Genomic DNA, 17,023 nt, shown 5'->3' with positions numbered 1-17,023 from the left:
ACTCCAACTAAAAGCTTTGCGTAAGGATTGACTTGTGAAACATAGTTAGCTGCTAAACTACCAAAGTATATTTAGCTTCTAGTTCATTTCCTACTGTATTTGTCCGGCAGTATAAACATTTCTCAGTCTGTAGCCTTTATTTGGGCAGTTTAATGACATGTCTGTCTTTACTCGTTAAACAACATCCCTCTAATATAACTCGGCTCTTGTGAACGACTCTTCATTAGTTCACCTCAATATAAAGCTGGAGGAAATCACACAACCGACCCGGCTGGCACACACTCATTGTCTCAGAGATCTCAAGAGTTCATTCTGAGAGACTAAACTGAGACTCACCCGGCTGATTACCTGAACAGTCAGTGTTAACTACCCGTCACATTGCTACTAAATAACTCACGTTCACATTTACAGCAGCTTTACTCAAAACCCAGCGTTTTGGATAGTCAATTTGCTTTCTTACTTTAGCTTTGCCATCAAGTCCATTTGCTCTTGCATACTTAAAAACATGTACAATTTTCAACTTTATGCATTAAAAACATTTATAAAATAAATAAATATATAGAATATAAATGCGGTGGAACTGATCAGTTTCTCAACTCTGATTAAAATATTTATTTTCCCAGTAGTGAACATAAATATATCTTTATATACTTTTCCAAAATATGTGTTTGACTTTATTATAAATAAAGTTTAGTATTGGGAAAACTCAAGCGTCTGTAAATGTCTGAGGGGTCAGCGGCACCCGCAGCCCTCCACAACCATGTCCTGGTAGTTTTTTAAGATCACTCGCTCATATTCATCCAGGTAGAGCAGAGAAACAGGGCTCAGGTCCGTGGGAACGCAGCAGGCCCTGGGAATGTTGTTGTTCACGGAGTTCACCAGTGTCTGTACAATAGCGTGGTTGGTGGAGTTCAGGTGGTCCGCCAGAGGAAACGGGCACTCCCCCTGACAGTAAAACGCATGGTAACCCGGCGGGGCGACTATCCAGTCGTTCCAGCCCACGTCGCTGAAGTCCACGTAGAGCGAGTGTCTCCTGCAGGTCGCTTTGTGCTTCTTCCTCTGTTTATTTGTCCGTACTTGGCGTTTCTCACGAGCGTGAAGCACGCTGCCTTTGCCGTCGTGGCTGTAGGTCACCAAGAGCGGCCTCATTTGTGGCCACGTGTCCTCCCTGTCGTGCAGGGACCTGCTGACGCGAACGTGCTTTTTGGAGTTCTCCTCCTCGCCGTCCGGGTGAACCACTTCCACCACCAAGCCGTGGTTAGGGTGCCCGTCCGCTGTCCACCTCAGGATGGCGGGACTGACGTCAAAACTCTCCCATTTACTCAAGCTGTGCTGAACCAGCCGGGTGTCCAGGAGTCTCGTGATTGCCTCTTTAGAGGTTCCGGAAGGTTTGATGATTTCGTGAATGTTTATGCGGTGGTATCCCGTGCTGCCGTTGGTCACCTGCTCTCGAAATATCCGCAGCTCCGCTGATGTCACCGACTCCTCGCTGGGGACCGAGCTCAGGTTGAATATGAACCGTTGAGTCGTTTTTCCACTTGAACTGGACAGATCTTCCATGGATTCTGAAAGATACAAGATTTGAATCTATTTGCCCTTTTGAATCAATCTCAACTACTTGTTGTGTGTCAAAACTCTTCTTACAGGTTTTGTTTAAAAGAAATGATAACTTGACACTTTAAAAAAAACTTAAAATGTATTTCTGGTACATTTCTAAAGTTTGCATGTCATTTCACATATGAGCATTATGTGTTTGGAGATATAAAATCCAATGCACCCTTTAATTCAACATCTTTGCTAAAACCACTGTGATAAACCTCAGGATAAATAATTTTTCATCTCTGTTACTAGTTATATTCATAGAAACATCACAAAATTAACTGGAGATGCTTTGCAACTTATAGTGCAAAACAATAATACTGTTTACAATAAATAAACGAATTTTGTTTAAAAAGCAAGCTGTCTCAACATGGGAATTTGTCAATTCCTTATCAAATGCTCTAGTTAATCTCAACTCCTGCCAGAAATGAAGGATAAAGCTGATAAGAAGGGAACAGATGAACTGAAACTCCAAACTTGAGTTTGCTTACCATCGTGGTGGAAGCTCCTGATTGTATTTGCGCGGCTCGCGGATCTTTCTGAACCTTTCCCCGCGGAGACTTTGGGTCGGTAGCTGTTACTCTGCTCCGCGTTCACCGAGTGCATCGAGTACAAGTCCAGCATGTACTGCGGAATCACCGGAGACTTGCTGGGAACAGGTCTGTGTTTAAGTCCAAACATGTTCAGAAGCCGAAGTTCAAAGGCATGTAAGACGTCCTGGGACAACGAGGAGCGACCGACCTGAGGAACGAGTCCACTGGAGTCTCCAAAGAGCACCTGTGCGACCATCAGAACCATGAGCGCGCAGCCGGAGGAGACCATGATCACGCTAAACCTGACAGATCAGCCAAGAACAAGATCAGATGGGCTCAGGCCAGCAGATGTGACCATATTCCGTGTTTGTTTGAGCCATGATAAGACTTTGGAGTATTCCTCGTGCCGCACAGCCACCTTATGGGCAGCTTTAAGGAGGAACGCAAACCTGCGCTCGATCCATTTGGAGAGTCCATGAGTGAAAGTCAGTCATAATATCGTTCTTGCCCCCTTCTTGAAAACAAAAACTAAAAAATTATATAATCTGGAGGTACGAGGATTAATTAAAGTGGGAAGTATAAAAATGCGCATACATTAGAATCCAAACCCCAAAACTTGCCTAAATACTTCACACTTATGAACGTCTTGTGAGATGTTTTAACGCATCAGCAATAGTCCATATGATAAGGACACAAACTCGAGATCATCCGTGCATTTGCAACCTACAAGGATTTCCAAATAAAGTCCAACTAAAACTCCAGACGACACGAAACTCTTTTTCTATCCATGCCGCATCGGAAGCTCAATGTTTATAATTCCCCGTGCACTATATTCCATGATATTCCATAGTATTCTTCTTCCACACATCTGTTATACAAAGATCTGTTTGTAGGTGTTGTTTGCGGTAACAGAAGTACACGTGTAGGCATATTAAAAAGTCCTCTTTTAAAATCCAAAAGTTTAATTTGAAACGGTGTGTCCGAAACAAGTCCAGGCGAAGGTTTGGATACTTGTGTCCTTTACGCACAGTGCGCAAGTGTGTAACAGCCTCTCTCTCTCTCTCTCTCTCTCTCTCTCTCTCTCTCTCTCTCTCTCTCGTTTAACTCTCTGAAGTCGTGACACAATTGATGAAGTCTGAAGAACGAGATGTTCATGTGGTTAATGCGCTTTGGAGAGCTCAGATGCTTTCAAACAGACATGCATCCGGAGAAACTTTTCATTTGAAATTTAGTTAAACAGATAAACAAGGACATTACATCGTTTGAGCATGTGTCCCTTTAAAATATAAAATAAATTTAAATCCCAAAACAAGAATCTAAATATATAACCTCTCACTCGGTGTTCAGTGTTCAAATTCAGACACAGTGCGCCAACATGTGGAGAAAGCACGCAAAAACATTTGGTTTGAGGTGAGGCAGACCTGGACCGAATATTTTTTAGATGTTTATTTTTGAAGCTCATTTTCTGTTTAACCACAAACTTGTACTCCATTTTTCATAATGTCTACAGGACAACAGCCAAAACCATCAAAACGTCTTTAATTCACATTTGATAAAATACATTAGCATTATAAATCAAGGTCAAGTTTGAATAAATGCATGCAACACCCATGTTTAAGAACCATAATAAAATCTCAAATCAGCCATTTAATTCATTAGTAAGATCAAAAACATTATTTTTGCCTAAAAAAAACATTTATCTGCATCCACACTCGTCCACCATCATGTCTTCGTAATGTCTAAGAACCACATTATCATTGTTGTCATAATACAGCATGGAGATAGGGGAGAGCTTGATGGGAACACAGCAGGGTTGTGGGGTTCCTTTCGGATCAAACGAATGAACCAGAGTCTGCAGAATGGCGTGATTTGTCCCATTCAAACTTTCACTCAGAGGAAAAGGACATTCGCCGTGGCAGTAATTGGCCAAATAGCCCTGGGGAGCAATGATCCAGTCCTGCCAACCGACATCTTTGAAGTCGATGTAAAGTCTCCTGGGCTTGCAGACGTTACTGGGGGTCACCGGCGGGTAAGAAGCACTTCGCTTTCTTCTGGACCTGCACTGCAAAGGGTTCAACGAAACCGCCACCAGAGACGCAGAGAACTCTGGGATACGCACGTCACGGATGCCCAAGTGCACGCTCTCCGTAACGAACACGTGCTCATCGAGCACGTCGTTTGACAGCTGCAACTCCACTTGCAGCCCATAATTTTTAGCTGGTTTTCTCCAGGATTCAGCCAGGTCTGTCAGATTGAAATGCACAGAGCTGTGTGTGCCATATGCCACCGATTGAGACTGCAGTAATTTACGGCTGGACTCGTGATTCACTCCCTTTAGTGTGGTCCGAAGAACCCGGTACAGGTCCATGCTGAACGCATGCCGTCCCAGGTGAGAGAGATCCTGTTTGAACTTTATTTCCAGCTGTGCGAAGGACAGTTGCTCAACATCCTCCAGCACTGACATGTTGAAAAACAGATGCTTTCTAACGCAGTAAAAACAGCGGCCTGCCGGCACAGAGATCAAACTACCTGTCGGAGAAAGAAAGTAGCCACTTTATAGGTAATTTATAGATATAGTAGCACCTTCTGAACTGTAACATTTCAATGTTTAAGATTCAGACATTTTTTGTTGAGCTTAGGTACGTCAATAATGTTTTAATAAATGCCATGAATGTGCTAAATGGCCTGAAAATGATCACCAGCTGTATCAGTACGGTCTTTACACGGCTCAATGAATGATTACAAAAAATATTTCTTATTTAACCACAATTTGAAATTAATTATGCCAAATCTTGAGACAAACCAACAAAAATAATTGTGTCAAATCCACGGCTAATACTCATGGACATTTGTGCAGTTTTCCCACCCAAAATGATGTCACTTCCTGGATGATATCATTAAAGAGCCAGATCTTTTTGAAGACTAACAAGATGTGTGATATTATATATGCACACACAATTAACCCTGAACACCGATGTACAACATATAAACAAACCGGTTTAAATAAACCTCACCTTGATCCTGGATAAATCTCACAATATTCCCTCGCACCCCGTACTCTGAAACGACACATGAATCCGTCTCTGATGTTAAAGGCTGTTTGGAGCTCTTCTTGAACATTTTCCACAGCAGAGAAGGAACCGGCGTGTGAGGTGATGGTTTGGGTCGACTTGAGAGACCCATCGAACTTAAAAACAACTTTTCTTGAAGGTTAACATTTTGTGCGTCTATAAAAGAATGAAAACCGAGAACTGAGGTTAAAATGAAGACAGCGAGCATCATTAATGAAAACAACACACAGTCAAACAGAAGACACAGTTTGAGTGAAGCTTTTTAAAACTCAACCTGATGAAGATCAGATGTGAGTGAAGATTGACACCTGCGAGTTGATTGGTGGAGATGAAGATATGCCTGATGGGGGAGGGCACATCTGATTCTTATGTAAATGAGCTGCTAAGTGCCTTTGATGTGTACATGAGATCAGATTGACTTGTTGCTTAACTTTTATTTACACAAAACACACACACACACACACATAGTGCTTGCATATTTTAGTCACTTTTTAAATGTGAGTAGTGTGAAAATACCATGTTTTTCGACATGCATTATGGTATTTTTAAAGCACTTTGGAATACCAGTACACGGCAAGTGGTCAATTATAAGACAGATAGAAAATAGAAAGCATTGAAAAGGAAAAAATAAATATATAAATGTGATCGATAGGTTATTGTTACATTAACCCCTAGTTTCACAGACAAGGCTTAAGGCTAGACTAAAGCACACGTTTGAGCTGTCTCATCTGAAAATAAGCCAGTGCCATTGATTTGTCCCAAGATACACACCAGTAACATCTTTTGCTAAGGCATGTTTATTAAAGATGCTTAAACATCTTAATTCAACTAAGGCCTAGTCTTGGCTTTAGCTAAGCCTTGTTTGTGAAACCAGACCTAAATGTAATGCAAGGTTTAAGAAGATAATGTTATTTAATATATTAATCTGACCAATCCAACAAGCTGTCAATTAATGAAGTCTGACAAACCAATCGACTCCTTAAAAAAGTCAGAAAAATATTTTCATGTTTCTTTTCAAGCCTAAGTGACGGTTTCCCGGACAGGGATAAGTAATAAATGTAAGAGCTGTCCAAACTGAAAACAATATTTTAAAATCAGTATTGGGGAAAGTTACTTTTAAAAGTAATGCATTACAATATTAAGTTACTCCCTAAAAAAGTAACTAATTGCGTTACTTAGTATACTTTTTATGGAAAGTAATACTTACGTTACTTTTAAGTTACTTTTTCTTACTTGGCTGAGGCTTGATCTCTTTCAGGCTTTGCAGGTGTTTTTTATGACTGAGAATCTCCGCCATCTCCGTTTCTGATTCAAACTGTTTCTGCTAAGGGGCAAAAGAGTGCCTAATTCTACATGACTACGTTCAATTTAATTCAGTACATTATTTAATTTTTTATAAAATTAATTAAACTGAAAAATAACGTACTTTTTTTTTTAAAGTAACTGAAATATTAATGTGTACATTTATAAAGTAATGCGTTACTTTACTTGTTACTTCAGAAAAGTAATATTATTATGTAATGCACATTACTTGTAATGCGTTACCCCAACACTGTTTAAAATACATCAGTGCCCTTTGTTTCGCCTTAAAATGCACACCAGTAATGTTTTTATTGCATGTTTTGAAAACTAGTTATATTTCCTAATTAAACAAAAGGTCTTTAAACACTGCAACGTTTTTCGTGCGCGTTTATTGCCAACGTTTTACGAGACGCTTTTCTAAAGTATTATCAATGATCTCGGCTGTTTCACAAATTTGAAACTTTGTTTCAGATGTTTTTCTCCACGTGAAATTACAATGGGTGCAAACAAAACAATTGTTGAGACACTAAGAGTAAAGATCTATGGAGAACATATAGAGAGATCTTTACAGTCCATGTTGACATTTACAGACAATTTTATCCAGTATATATACAGTTTTATCAGTATGTTAACTGGGTTTGAACCCATGACCTTTGGCACTGTCTACCACTGAGCTATACAGGAGCGTGTGAATAACCATTCTCATGAAACAGTGGCGTAGCTATGGGTGGGCCTGGGTGGGCCTGGGTCCACCCACCTGTCAGCTAGGCCCACCCACCTGCCTATCCAGTAAAGCCTATTAGTTATCCTAAAGAGTAAATTATGTTGCATTTATCACTATAAAATAAATCTTTTTTTTTTAAACTCTTGTTTGCTATTATAATAAGAAATAAGTTAATTTTGTAAATAGTAGTGCAATAAATAGCGCATTTCGAACAGCCTCCTGGCCCCTCCTACACCCCACATCATAGAAATTAACACGTAAGGAATAATGAAAGCTGCGCTGCTTCATTGTCTTAGAATGAATGTCACGAAGACCTTCGGTGAGAAGACTTTATTACAGCTTGATGGTGCACCCTTTAACATTACCATTGAGGTTTCTGAACCTGAGGTGTTGGTTCAGCAGCTAAAAAAAGGAAAGTCTTTGCAGATAACATTTGCGCCCATGAGCCTTCTGGTCTGAAAACGATGTGTGCATAGTTGGTGCTTTGCTATTTTGAGGCAAATAAAATAGACTAGCCTACGCCACTGAGCAACTAAAACCTGCCAATGGAGAAATATTGCTTTTGTTATTTAATGAGCGCATACGCGCCTATAAACGGCAACGCACATTTGCACCTATAAACGGCAACGTGCATTTGCTTATCACATGGATGCGCAGCAGTACACAAACGTTTAAAATATGAAAAATCAAAGGATTAAAATGTTAAAATGTTTAAGATTTAAGATTATTATTGTGTGTCTTGGACATAAATGAGGACCCATTATGAGACGTTAGAAGGCGTAAAAACCTGCTTCACCTGTAGCCTGGTAAGTAATTGCATTTATTTAGAATTTTTTTAATGCTACCCCAAAGATTTATTATATATGATGACTTTGTACCTGTGGATATGATGAGATGAGAACCGTTTTAATGTTATGCTTAAATTTCAAAACACCCACAGCGCTGTGCGTGCTGAAATTGCGTTTATAAATTATTTATTGTTACAAATAAACTTTTTAAAGTACAAACCTTTTCTTGCATATTTGTAAATTATTCTTTGAGATTACTGATCATGTAGGCTATCCATACATTTACAATAATTAAAAGCCTGCTATTTTTACTTCCATGACTGAAAGAAAACGACTTTTAAAGGTTTAAATGAAGAATTTCGTTGCAAAACGAGAGACCTCCGTTTTTAACATTTTTGTCAAATTATTATTATGTTATCATGTTATTATTTTGTTTTATAGTGCTACTTAGCTGTATTTTTTAAGTTATGAAGGTTTAAATCAAAACAAACCAACCGCAGTTGAATTCATATTAATTGGAATGCGCAACCAAAAAACGAGATTGCTGAAAAAAGCGGAATTATCTGTTTTTGCAACGAAACTCTTTAAATACCAACAAATTAGGCTTCTATTTAAAGTATTTTTAAAGTACAAAGCTTTTCTTGCATATTTTTTAAATATTCTTTGAGATAAGACTGATCATCTGGGCTATCAATACATTTACAGCAACGAAAAGCCTGCTATTTTTACTTCCATGACTGAAAGAAAACGACTTTAACAAGTTTAAATGAAGAGTTTCGTTGCAAAACAATATAACTACATTTGTAAATTTTTTGTCAAATTATTATTATGTTATCAGGTTATTTTTTGTTTTATAGTGATACTTAGCTGTATTTTTTAAGTTATGAAGGTTTAAATCAAAATAAACCAACTGCAGTTGAATAGATATTAATTGGAATGCGCAACCAAAAAACGTGATTTCTGAAAAAAGGCGGAATTATCTCTTTTTGCAACGAAACTTTTTAAATACCAACAAATTAGGCTACTATTTAAAGTATTTTTAAAGTACAAAGCTTTTCTTGCATATTTGTAAAATATTATTTGAGATAAGACTGATCATCTGGGCTATCAATACATTTACAGCAATGAAAAGCCTGCTATTTTTACTTCCATGACTGAAAGAAAACGACTTTAAAAAGTTTAAATGAAGAGTTTCGTTGCAAAACAATATAACTACATTTGTAAATTTTTTGTCAAATTATTATTATGTTATCAGGTTATTTTTTGTTTTATAGTGATACTTAGCTGTATTTTTTAAGTTATGAAGGTTTAAATCAAAATAAACCAACTGCAGTTGAATTGATATTAATTGGAATGCACAACCAAAAAACGAGATTTCTTTTGCAACGAATCTTTTCAAATACCAACAAATTAGGCTACTATTTAAAGTATTTTTAAAGTACAAAGCTTTTCTTGCATATTTGTAAACTATTCTTTGAGATAACACGGATCATCTGGGCTATCAATACATTTACAGCAATTAAAAGCCTGCTATTTTTACTTGAATGATCATGACTGAAAGAAAACGACTTTTAAAGGTTTTAATACCAAAGAATAACAATTTCATTACAAATAAAAACAACGCAATTTTTTAATATCAATCTCAAACTGGTGGTCTTCTTCCTCTGCTCAGTTTTATTAGTTTACAAATTCTGCCAAAATATGGAATCGGGATGGCGCAAGCGCAACTGGCTTGTAAAGGAGATGAGACTCTTATTGGTTTATTGCACATTGCGCTTAGATTGTTAAAATAGGGCCCATACAGGCTTTTGTTCTTATTAAACGGTGATATATTGAAACTGGTGTAGTTGTGTGTTTGTATATTTTGATAACAGATGCTTTTTTGGTTAAGGCCCACCTGATTTTCTCTGGGCCCACCCACATTGTGAATCCTGGCTACGCTAGTGTCATGAAATGCGAACAAATAGCATGCATTGTAAAAAGTCATACAATAGATACACCAAATTCCAATTTTGCATGCATATAATACGCCAGTCCTTCCCGTTCACTTATACGGCGCATCTTTTTGTATCACTTTATGTATTGGTTTCTCTTTTATTTTTTTACAATTGTCGCTTGGGTTTGGGGTTATTGCAAGTTTTTGTTACATAAAAGAACATCCTAACCCCAACTCCAAGCGACCATGGTTTAAAAATAGACAAAACATGAGAATCCAAAACAATGAGAAACCAATACAGTACATAAAATGACACAAAAAAACACCAAATAAGTGAATGGAAAGAGTATGATATGCACGCAGAAGTGAGATCACTGGCCTTTCTCTCACATCTAAATAATCATCATTTAACATTACTGATGTCTTGGAGAAACACCCGAGACGTTAAACAGATCTGATTTGTGTCTTGTTGATCTATTTGGGTGAAATTACTAAACGTTTTATTGTGCGTGTTTGTGTTGTGGATTCATGACAGAAATCACGTCTACCTTCCTCATCATCTGTTCAGGATCATCAGATGATGTTCTTCATCAGACACATTCCTGTAGATCATGGTAAAGAGTCGGACACACGCTGCATTGATCCATTAGGCCATTACTGATAACAGATTCTTGGCTGAACTCAAATGCTGCATTCCATTTGTTAAACTCTCTACAGTGAAAAATGAAGAGCAGTGAGCTGAACAAACCCAGAGAAAGAGAGAGAGAGATTGAAATCTGAAGTGATCTTTACAGCAGATCATTTAACATTTAAATCAATCCAGCTGGGTTAAGTGGATTGCTACACCTCGGTGGAAGGTATTATAGTTTCTAGCTATATACTCTCACAAATAAAGCTTGTATAGACATTAATCATTTTTGCATTTCGTGACATCAAGCACATCAAACAAATATTTTCTAATTGCATACAAAGATAGAAGAAGCATCTTTGGTTAAATGGTCCCATGAAGAACCTTTAACATCCTAAGAACCTTTCTGTTTCACAAATCATTTTTTGTTCGTGAAAAAAAATATTTTTTTAGACTATAAAAAATAAGATGTTTTATGAATGTTTGACTGATTCTTTGGAGAAGCAAAAATGTTTTCTTTTATGACATCACTGCATTTTGTGTATACTACTTTTACTGTAAAATGAATACTTAATTGCATTAATGAGAATTAAGACCAAAAATGAAATCTTTAAGGTAAATGTCATTATACATCTTGCTTCTATTTAAATAAAGAGTGATTTTTCTTATTTATTATATCCATTTATTGCCACTGTTTCAGACAGAATAAAATATAAAATAAATAATAGATATATACTTTATTTGATATCAATACATTTTATTCGATCTGAAATATAACAAAAAAATAAATTTTCAGTTATTTCTTATCTTCTGTTTTTCTAAATGTATTATTTATATGTATGTGTTTAAGTAAAATGATAATTTTTGTTTTATTATGCCCACTATCGCCAACATTTCTGCCAAGTTCCTAATAAAATTCATGTTTTATTTGCATTTATTTAATGAAAAAATGAAATAAGGAAAAATTTATTTTTCAACAATACTAACATGTATTTTAGGAATAGTTCAAAAATGAATATTTGGCGTAATAACCCTGATTTTTCTTCACATCGTTTACATGCCTTGGCATGCTCTCAGTCTTCTACATTGCTGTTGGGTGACTTTATATTACTATATTTATATAATATCTAAATCTAAGCATTGACAACACTGTGTTTATCATCTTAAAGCATCTAGAGTATCTGTCATCAGTCATTTCATCTGTACCTGCGCTCATGTTTTAACTTGTCTGATATATAATGTCAGATGTGTTTTAGACATCGGCCAGGCTGTAAGTTACATCTATCAATATTGCATTGATTAAAAGCAGATCATGAAAAGAAAGACTTATCATCTTATCTTGAAGCGGCCTGCTGAACGTCAAAACGTCTTCTGGTGTCCGGACCACCACCAATGAATAACAATGTGCCATTAATCACATTTTGTCAAAAACCTTCCTCTCAAGCCATTGGCGTGTTTTCAGAGACTCAAAGCCCTCATAGACCAACCTGAGCATTATGTCAAAGCTGTCCTGTAAAGACGTAAACATACAAACCTTTAAGCTTTATGTTCCCTTACGAAAATTAACAGTAACCATATTTTCTTTTGGTGTATTGATTACTAGCAAAACCATGTTTTTTGAATATCATGGTTTTAAAAAACATGCACTGTAAAAATTATTTGCTGTCTTAAATTTTTTGTTAAATCAACTCAGATTTACAAGTCATGTCAACTTACTATTATTTATCTTGACAAGAGATGAGTTGCTACAACCTATTTACGTTAGCACTGGGCAAAGATTAATCGCGATTAATCGCATACAAAATAAAAGTTCATTTTTGCATAATATATGTATGGGTGCTGTGTGCAATTATTATGTATATTTAAACACACTCACATACATATACATTTCAAAATTTTAAAATGTTTATATTATATAGAATATATAAAAATATAAATAAATATGTATACACCTGTAAATGTTTCTTAAATACATACATGTGTGTGTATTTATATACATAATAATTACACACAGCACACACTTGTATATTATGCTAAAAAAAATCACTTTTATTTTGTATGCGATTAATCGCGATTAATCTTTGCCCAGCACTAATTTACGTATAGTATATTTTTCAACTATATTTAATAAGTTATAACAACTCTTCTGTAACCCTAACCCATAGACTTAACATAGTACAACTATGGGTAACCTAAAATAAACTTGATTTGGTTTTTGGTTAAATAATTTGAGAGATGTCTGATATTCCATTGTGCTTTGCTTACATTTATTTATTTTATTTTAGGGCTACAGCCCAAATTTGGCCCAAGTTTAGCTATCCGAGCTCTGTTTGGATGGCTATTAGATGTCTTTAAAATACCAAATTGCTTGCTGGGATAAAGGCAGTTTATAAAAAAATTCAGGACCGTCTACAGATTTCTCATGCTTTGATAGATTGGGACAGTTTAACATTCATCTCTGTGTGTTTTCTATTTTTATCCAGACTGTTTTAACACTTAGTAACTTTAGACATTATAACCATTATGTGTAGGTTACGTGTCAATGTCTGAGTGGTTATGAGTTTATTTAAATCACTGTAAGTATGAGCGACAGTAATGATATATTTGCTGCCGGTTGAGTGGAGGAGCTCGGCATCATTTTTAACCGGACAGATGTTTCTCTTGTGGCCGCTGTGTGTTATATTGTGTGAATTTGTCATCCATTTGTGTCAGATCGGAATTTCCTGCTTTTAAGGAAAACTAAGCCACATTTAATGGAAATTAGCGGTGCGTGGAGCCCATAACATGCCATGTTGTTTTTTAGAGAGATACTTTCAGTTTTCCATTTCTCATCATGAAAGAACTTCCACTTCCTCTTCTCGGTGAAACCACAGCGTCTATAAGCGCCCAGCAAAAGTCCGGCCTCCTTCTTGCAGTAAATTATAATTATTATCTCTATCAAAGGCTTCGAAAGAGCTGGAGGTTAATGAGTCAGAACGAGCTTTCATGTGGTGAAGGCGAGAGGCCGAACGCACGTTACCCTGCGGACGCTCTTCGCTGCGTCTGTGTCCGGCGCAAGGGCTACAAAGATGCATTACAAACATTCCTTTCTAATTGTACACTTGTTGTCTTCAAAGGACACAAGCCGTAGTCTAGATTCATGGAATCTGGAATACAACAATAAGCCACACATCCGTCCTGCCCAAACCCGCAGGTTATTTAAAGATACAGTAGGCTGTACTTTTTTGCCACTAAATGAAGTAGCCACCCTTCCGCCACGCTACATATTGGAAACACATGCTGTCGCTCGTGATGCTCAGCTGATTTTTGGAGATTTCTAACTGATCACCTATGGAGATCTACATTAGATCATAAGTATTTATTGATGGATGATTGGTTCATTTAACTGGAAGGCCATATTGACAGTTAAATTGTCTATAAAATGCAGACTATCGAAATAAAGTGTTACCAAACCTAACAAGCTAAGAGTCAAGTCCAACTAAAACAAACATTGATCACCACAATGGTGACTACTATGGTCCGATTCATGATTTTACATTTCCTTTCGTGTGTAATTGTACATGTTAACGATATGCAAAAGGTACAAACCCCAAAGTAAATGATGACGTGAGTTATTGTCTCCAACATAAATCTTTTGTCTTGGACACCAACAAACACAATTTATTTCCTGTGCATCATAATTCCTCCCACTTGGAAATTAACTGTTAGCTGTTAGCATTGCATTGTGAGCAAATCTTTCAAACATGGTAAGGAGTGTCACATTTCCGGCTGACGTCAGAGATATTCTGGCCAATCACAACGTATAGCAGTGCTCAATTTTGTTATATCAAATATTTTTGCAGATAAACATGTGGTTAGATTGTAGCTGAAAAACTGGAAGAGATCAAGAAACCACATGTTAATATAAAGACAGAGTTGCTAAAATCCCAACAGGGGTGAGCGGGGCACAAACTAACGCGGGGTTAATTGTAACACGGCTACTTTACACACAGCAAATAATGATGTGTTAATTTTTTACACATTGTGTGTGTCATTCCATTTAAGGCGTTATTTCATGTTAAAATAAATGAAAGGGACAACACAAGTTGTGTTAAAAACAGTGACGGGAGTAATGGTTACAAAGTAATTCCGTTACTGTAATTCCACTACTTTTAGCGGTAATAAACATGTAACAAAGTATTTTTTTAAATCAAGTAACGCAGTTACATTTAGTGAAATTTAAATGAGTTGGTTACTCGTGTTACTCTATTTTGTGATAAATGAACACTTGCAGACAAGACATTTCTGATCTAATGTCGCAGGACCGTGGTGGGCGGCACAATGAATAATAACACAGAAGGTGTGTTAGTATAGGGATGACACATTTAATGTTTATTACCGCTAAAAGTAGTGGAATTACAGTAACAGAATTACTTTGTAACCATTACTCCTGTCACTGTTTTTAACACAACTTGTGTTGTCCCTTTCATTTATTTTAACATGAAATAACGCATTAAATGGAATGACACACACAATGTGTAAAAAATTTAAAAAAATTTGCAGTGCATATTTACTATATACGTGGCCAAGCAATCTGTGCTTTTGGTCTTTTTCTCTTACTGTCAGAAGATCTCTTGTGAATTTGTGAAAAGTTTTGATGTGTTTTGGTTAAGATATTGAACAAAGAGTGTTTTGGAGACATGAAAGTAAATTTCAATCTTATATTTTTATTTCTGAGTTGGGTGTGTAAGTCACCAAATCCAACCTTATATTATTTTATTTACTTATGTGTACCTAAAACATAACATCATTTTAAAATATGTCAGCAACTTATAGCTGGGATTGAAAACATTTTTACACAGCGGGGTTAGTTGTCAAACAGTCTCAGGTGTACAATGATAATGAAATGAAAACAATGTAAATACTATTTATTAAAATGATAACTGTTAATACAATATCAGAGGAAATAACTCACTATTATAATTTTTCATTTGGAAAAAATCTCTTTATGCATTGATACATAATAACACAAGGATGTTTAGATGAAGGATGATGGATAGATGAATGTGTGAATATCTATCTATTATAGGCAGATATATAAACAATATCCACCTTTAGTATATAGACAGAATTTGATTGAATTATTTGTGTTTAAACTAAATTTTCTAGCAGGTGTTACAACAAACTCTCTGTTTCTTACAATTAATAACGTTTGCACTCCTGTCACTTTCAGTGTAATTGTATGATAAAGGTAGGACCCACAAACAAACTTTAAGGGTTCATTTATAGCAGAGATGTGTGTGGTGATTGTGTATAAATAAATTGATTCATCTAACTTAAATATTTTTTGAATGGCAGAGCCAAAGCCAAAAAGCTTTAGTTTGTGCCCCGATCTCCCCTATTTAAAACCATCAGCCTTTATTGGATTAATAAATGTTGGTATTACAATTTTTAATATATAAAATATAATCTAAGCATGTTCTTGATGTTTGCAACAAATATTTTTTGCCATTTTAGTAAGTTTCTCCACACCTGATCTTCTGCACATCCATCGCGTTTCCAATCTTCTAAGCAGTGCTTTTCTCTTTGATTTAAACTCAATTATTTCCTTCTTGCGTCTGTTTGATGTCCTCAGCTGTGTTGTGGTGCTGCTACCGTTAAACATTCACTTCTACTGTAATTATTACATCTGCTCTCTATTGAAAGACCTCCAACTCAATGTTTTGACAACTTTATGGCCACACTTATCTGTCAATGAGAGATCTAAAACAGTCACTGCACATTTAAAATCATCAAACACATCATTTCATTGCAGTTAGTTTATGATGGGGAATAATTGATGTCACCCGCGTTGCCCTTCACGCCGACATTTGGTCATTTATGTCACTTGCATCTTCTCAAATAAATAACCTTCATTAGATTTTGCACGTGGGTCATTTATAGTTATGCATTTGGCATAAGTGACTTACGGTGCATGCAAGGTCCACAGCGTTTATCACCGGGATCGAACAACCACAACCCTTATTTTCATCTTTATTCATATCCTCCAGGACCTTCTGTCTCACTAAATTATAATAAAAGACGAAGAGTTAAGTTCTGAGAAGATGGAGATATAAAATATTAATTCCCTAAAGTTACGTTAGTATTACATCAGGTTTTGTGCTGCTGTCCAAAAGTCATACAAAAGTATTTCAGTTGAGACTTCTGGACTGTATGATGAAAATGGCCAAGGCCACGTCTCTTTCAACCATGCATAAAGTTCAGCAACAGACAGACCGGACTTCTGTTTTCCCACGGCTGTTTTTCCCATTTTTACAACGCAGGCCCAGAATTACACAGAAAGTTAAAAGAGAAGATCTGAACGAAAAGCAAGGATATAATCATCACTGTCTCCTCTACATGTGATGCAACCCGTTTGAGGATTTACAGACCGGCATGTGGAGGCAAGCGTTTGTTTTTACGC

The 17,023-nt window shown here is 36.4% G+C and overlaps 2 protein-coding genes across 3 annotated transcripts; both read right to left on the bottom strand.

Annotated features, from left to right (window-relative positions):
* Nucleotides 1-584: 584 nt before the first annotated feature.
* bmp2a (bone morphogenetic protein 2a) lies at nucleotides 585-3,220 on the bottom strand. The gene is made up of 2 exons (XM_055172823.2): nucleotides 2,091-3,220; nucleotides 585-1,565 (listed from the first exon to the last, which is right to left on the bottom strand). The coding sequence occupies exons 1-2, from the start codon at nucleotides 2,419-2,421 to the stop codon at nucleotides 733-735; spliced, it is 1,164 nt and encodes a 387-aa protein (XP_055028798.2). The 5' UTR covers nucleotides 2,422-3,220; the 3' UTR covers nucleotides 585-732.
* A 343-nt stretch (nucleotides 3,221-3,563) lies between these two features.
* gdf3 (growth differentiation factor 3) lies at nucleotides 3,564-5,473 on the bottom strand. Of its 2 annotated transcripts, none has more exons than XM_055172538.2 (2): nucleotides 5,147-5,473; nucleotides 3,564-4,661 (listed from the first exon to the last, which is right to left on the bottom strand). In XM_055172538.2, exons 1-2 carry the CDS (start codon nucleotides 5,412-5,414, stop codon nucleotides 3,829-3,831), a joined length of 1,101 nt encoding a protein of 366 aa, XP_055028513.2. In that variant the 5' UTR covers nucleotides 5,415-5,473; the 3' UTR covers nucleotides 3,564-3,828. The 2 variants fall into 2 exon arrangements, with proteins under 2 accessions (XP_055028513.2, XP_073725972.1); XM_073869871.1 differs by having other exon boundaries at nucleotides 3,564-4,657; nucleotides 5,147-5,348.
* Between the last annotated feature and the right edge of the window lie 11,550 nt (nucleotides 5,474-17,023).

This window comes from Misgurnus anguillicaudatus, chromosome 7 (assembly GCF_027580225.2).
Source record: "Misgurnus anguillicaudatus chromosome 7, ASM2758022v2, whole genome shotgun sequence".
NCBI lineage: Eukaryota > Metazoa > Chordata > Actinopteri > Cypriniformes > Cobitidae > Misgurnus > Misgurnus anguillicaudatus.
Note: the sequence above shows the minus strand (reverse complement) of the source record. Positions and strands in the feature narration are given on the sequence as shown.

Coding starts and splice junctions, on each gene's coding strand:
- bmp2a (XM_055172823.2), bottom strand. CDS start 2,421: ATGGTCTCCTCCGGCTGCGCGCTCATGGTTCTGATGGTCGCACAGGTG. Junction 1,566..2,090: donor CAGGAGCTTCCACCACGATG/GTAAGCAAACTC, acceptor TGTATCTTTCAG/AATCCATGGAAGATCTGTCC.
- gdf3 (XM_055172538.2), bottom strand. CDS start 5,414: ATGATGCTCGCTGTCTTCATTTTAACCTCAGTTCTCGGTTTTCATTCT. Junction 4,662..5,146: donor GAGATTTATCCAGGATCAAG/GTGAGGTTTATT, acceptor TTTCTCCGACAG/GTAGTTTGATCTCTGTGCCG.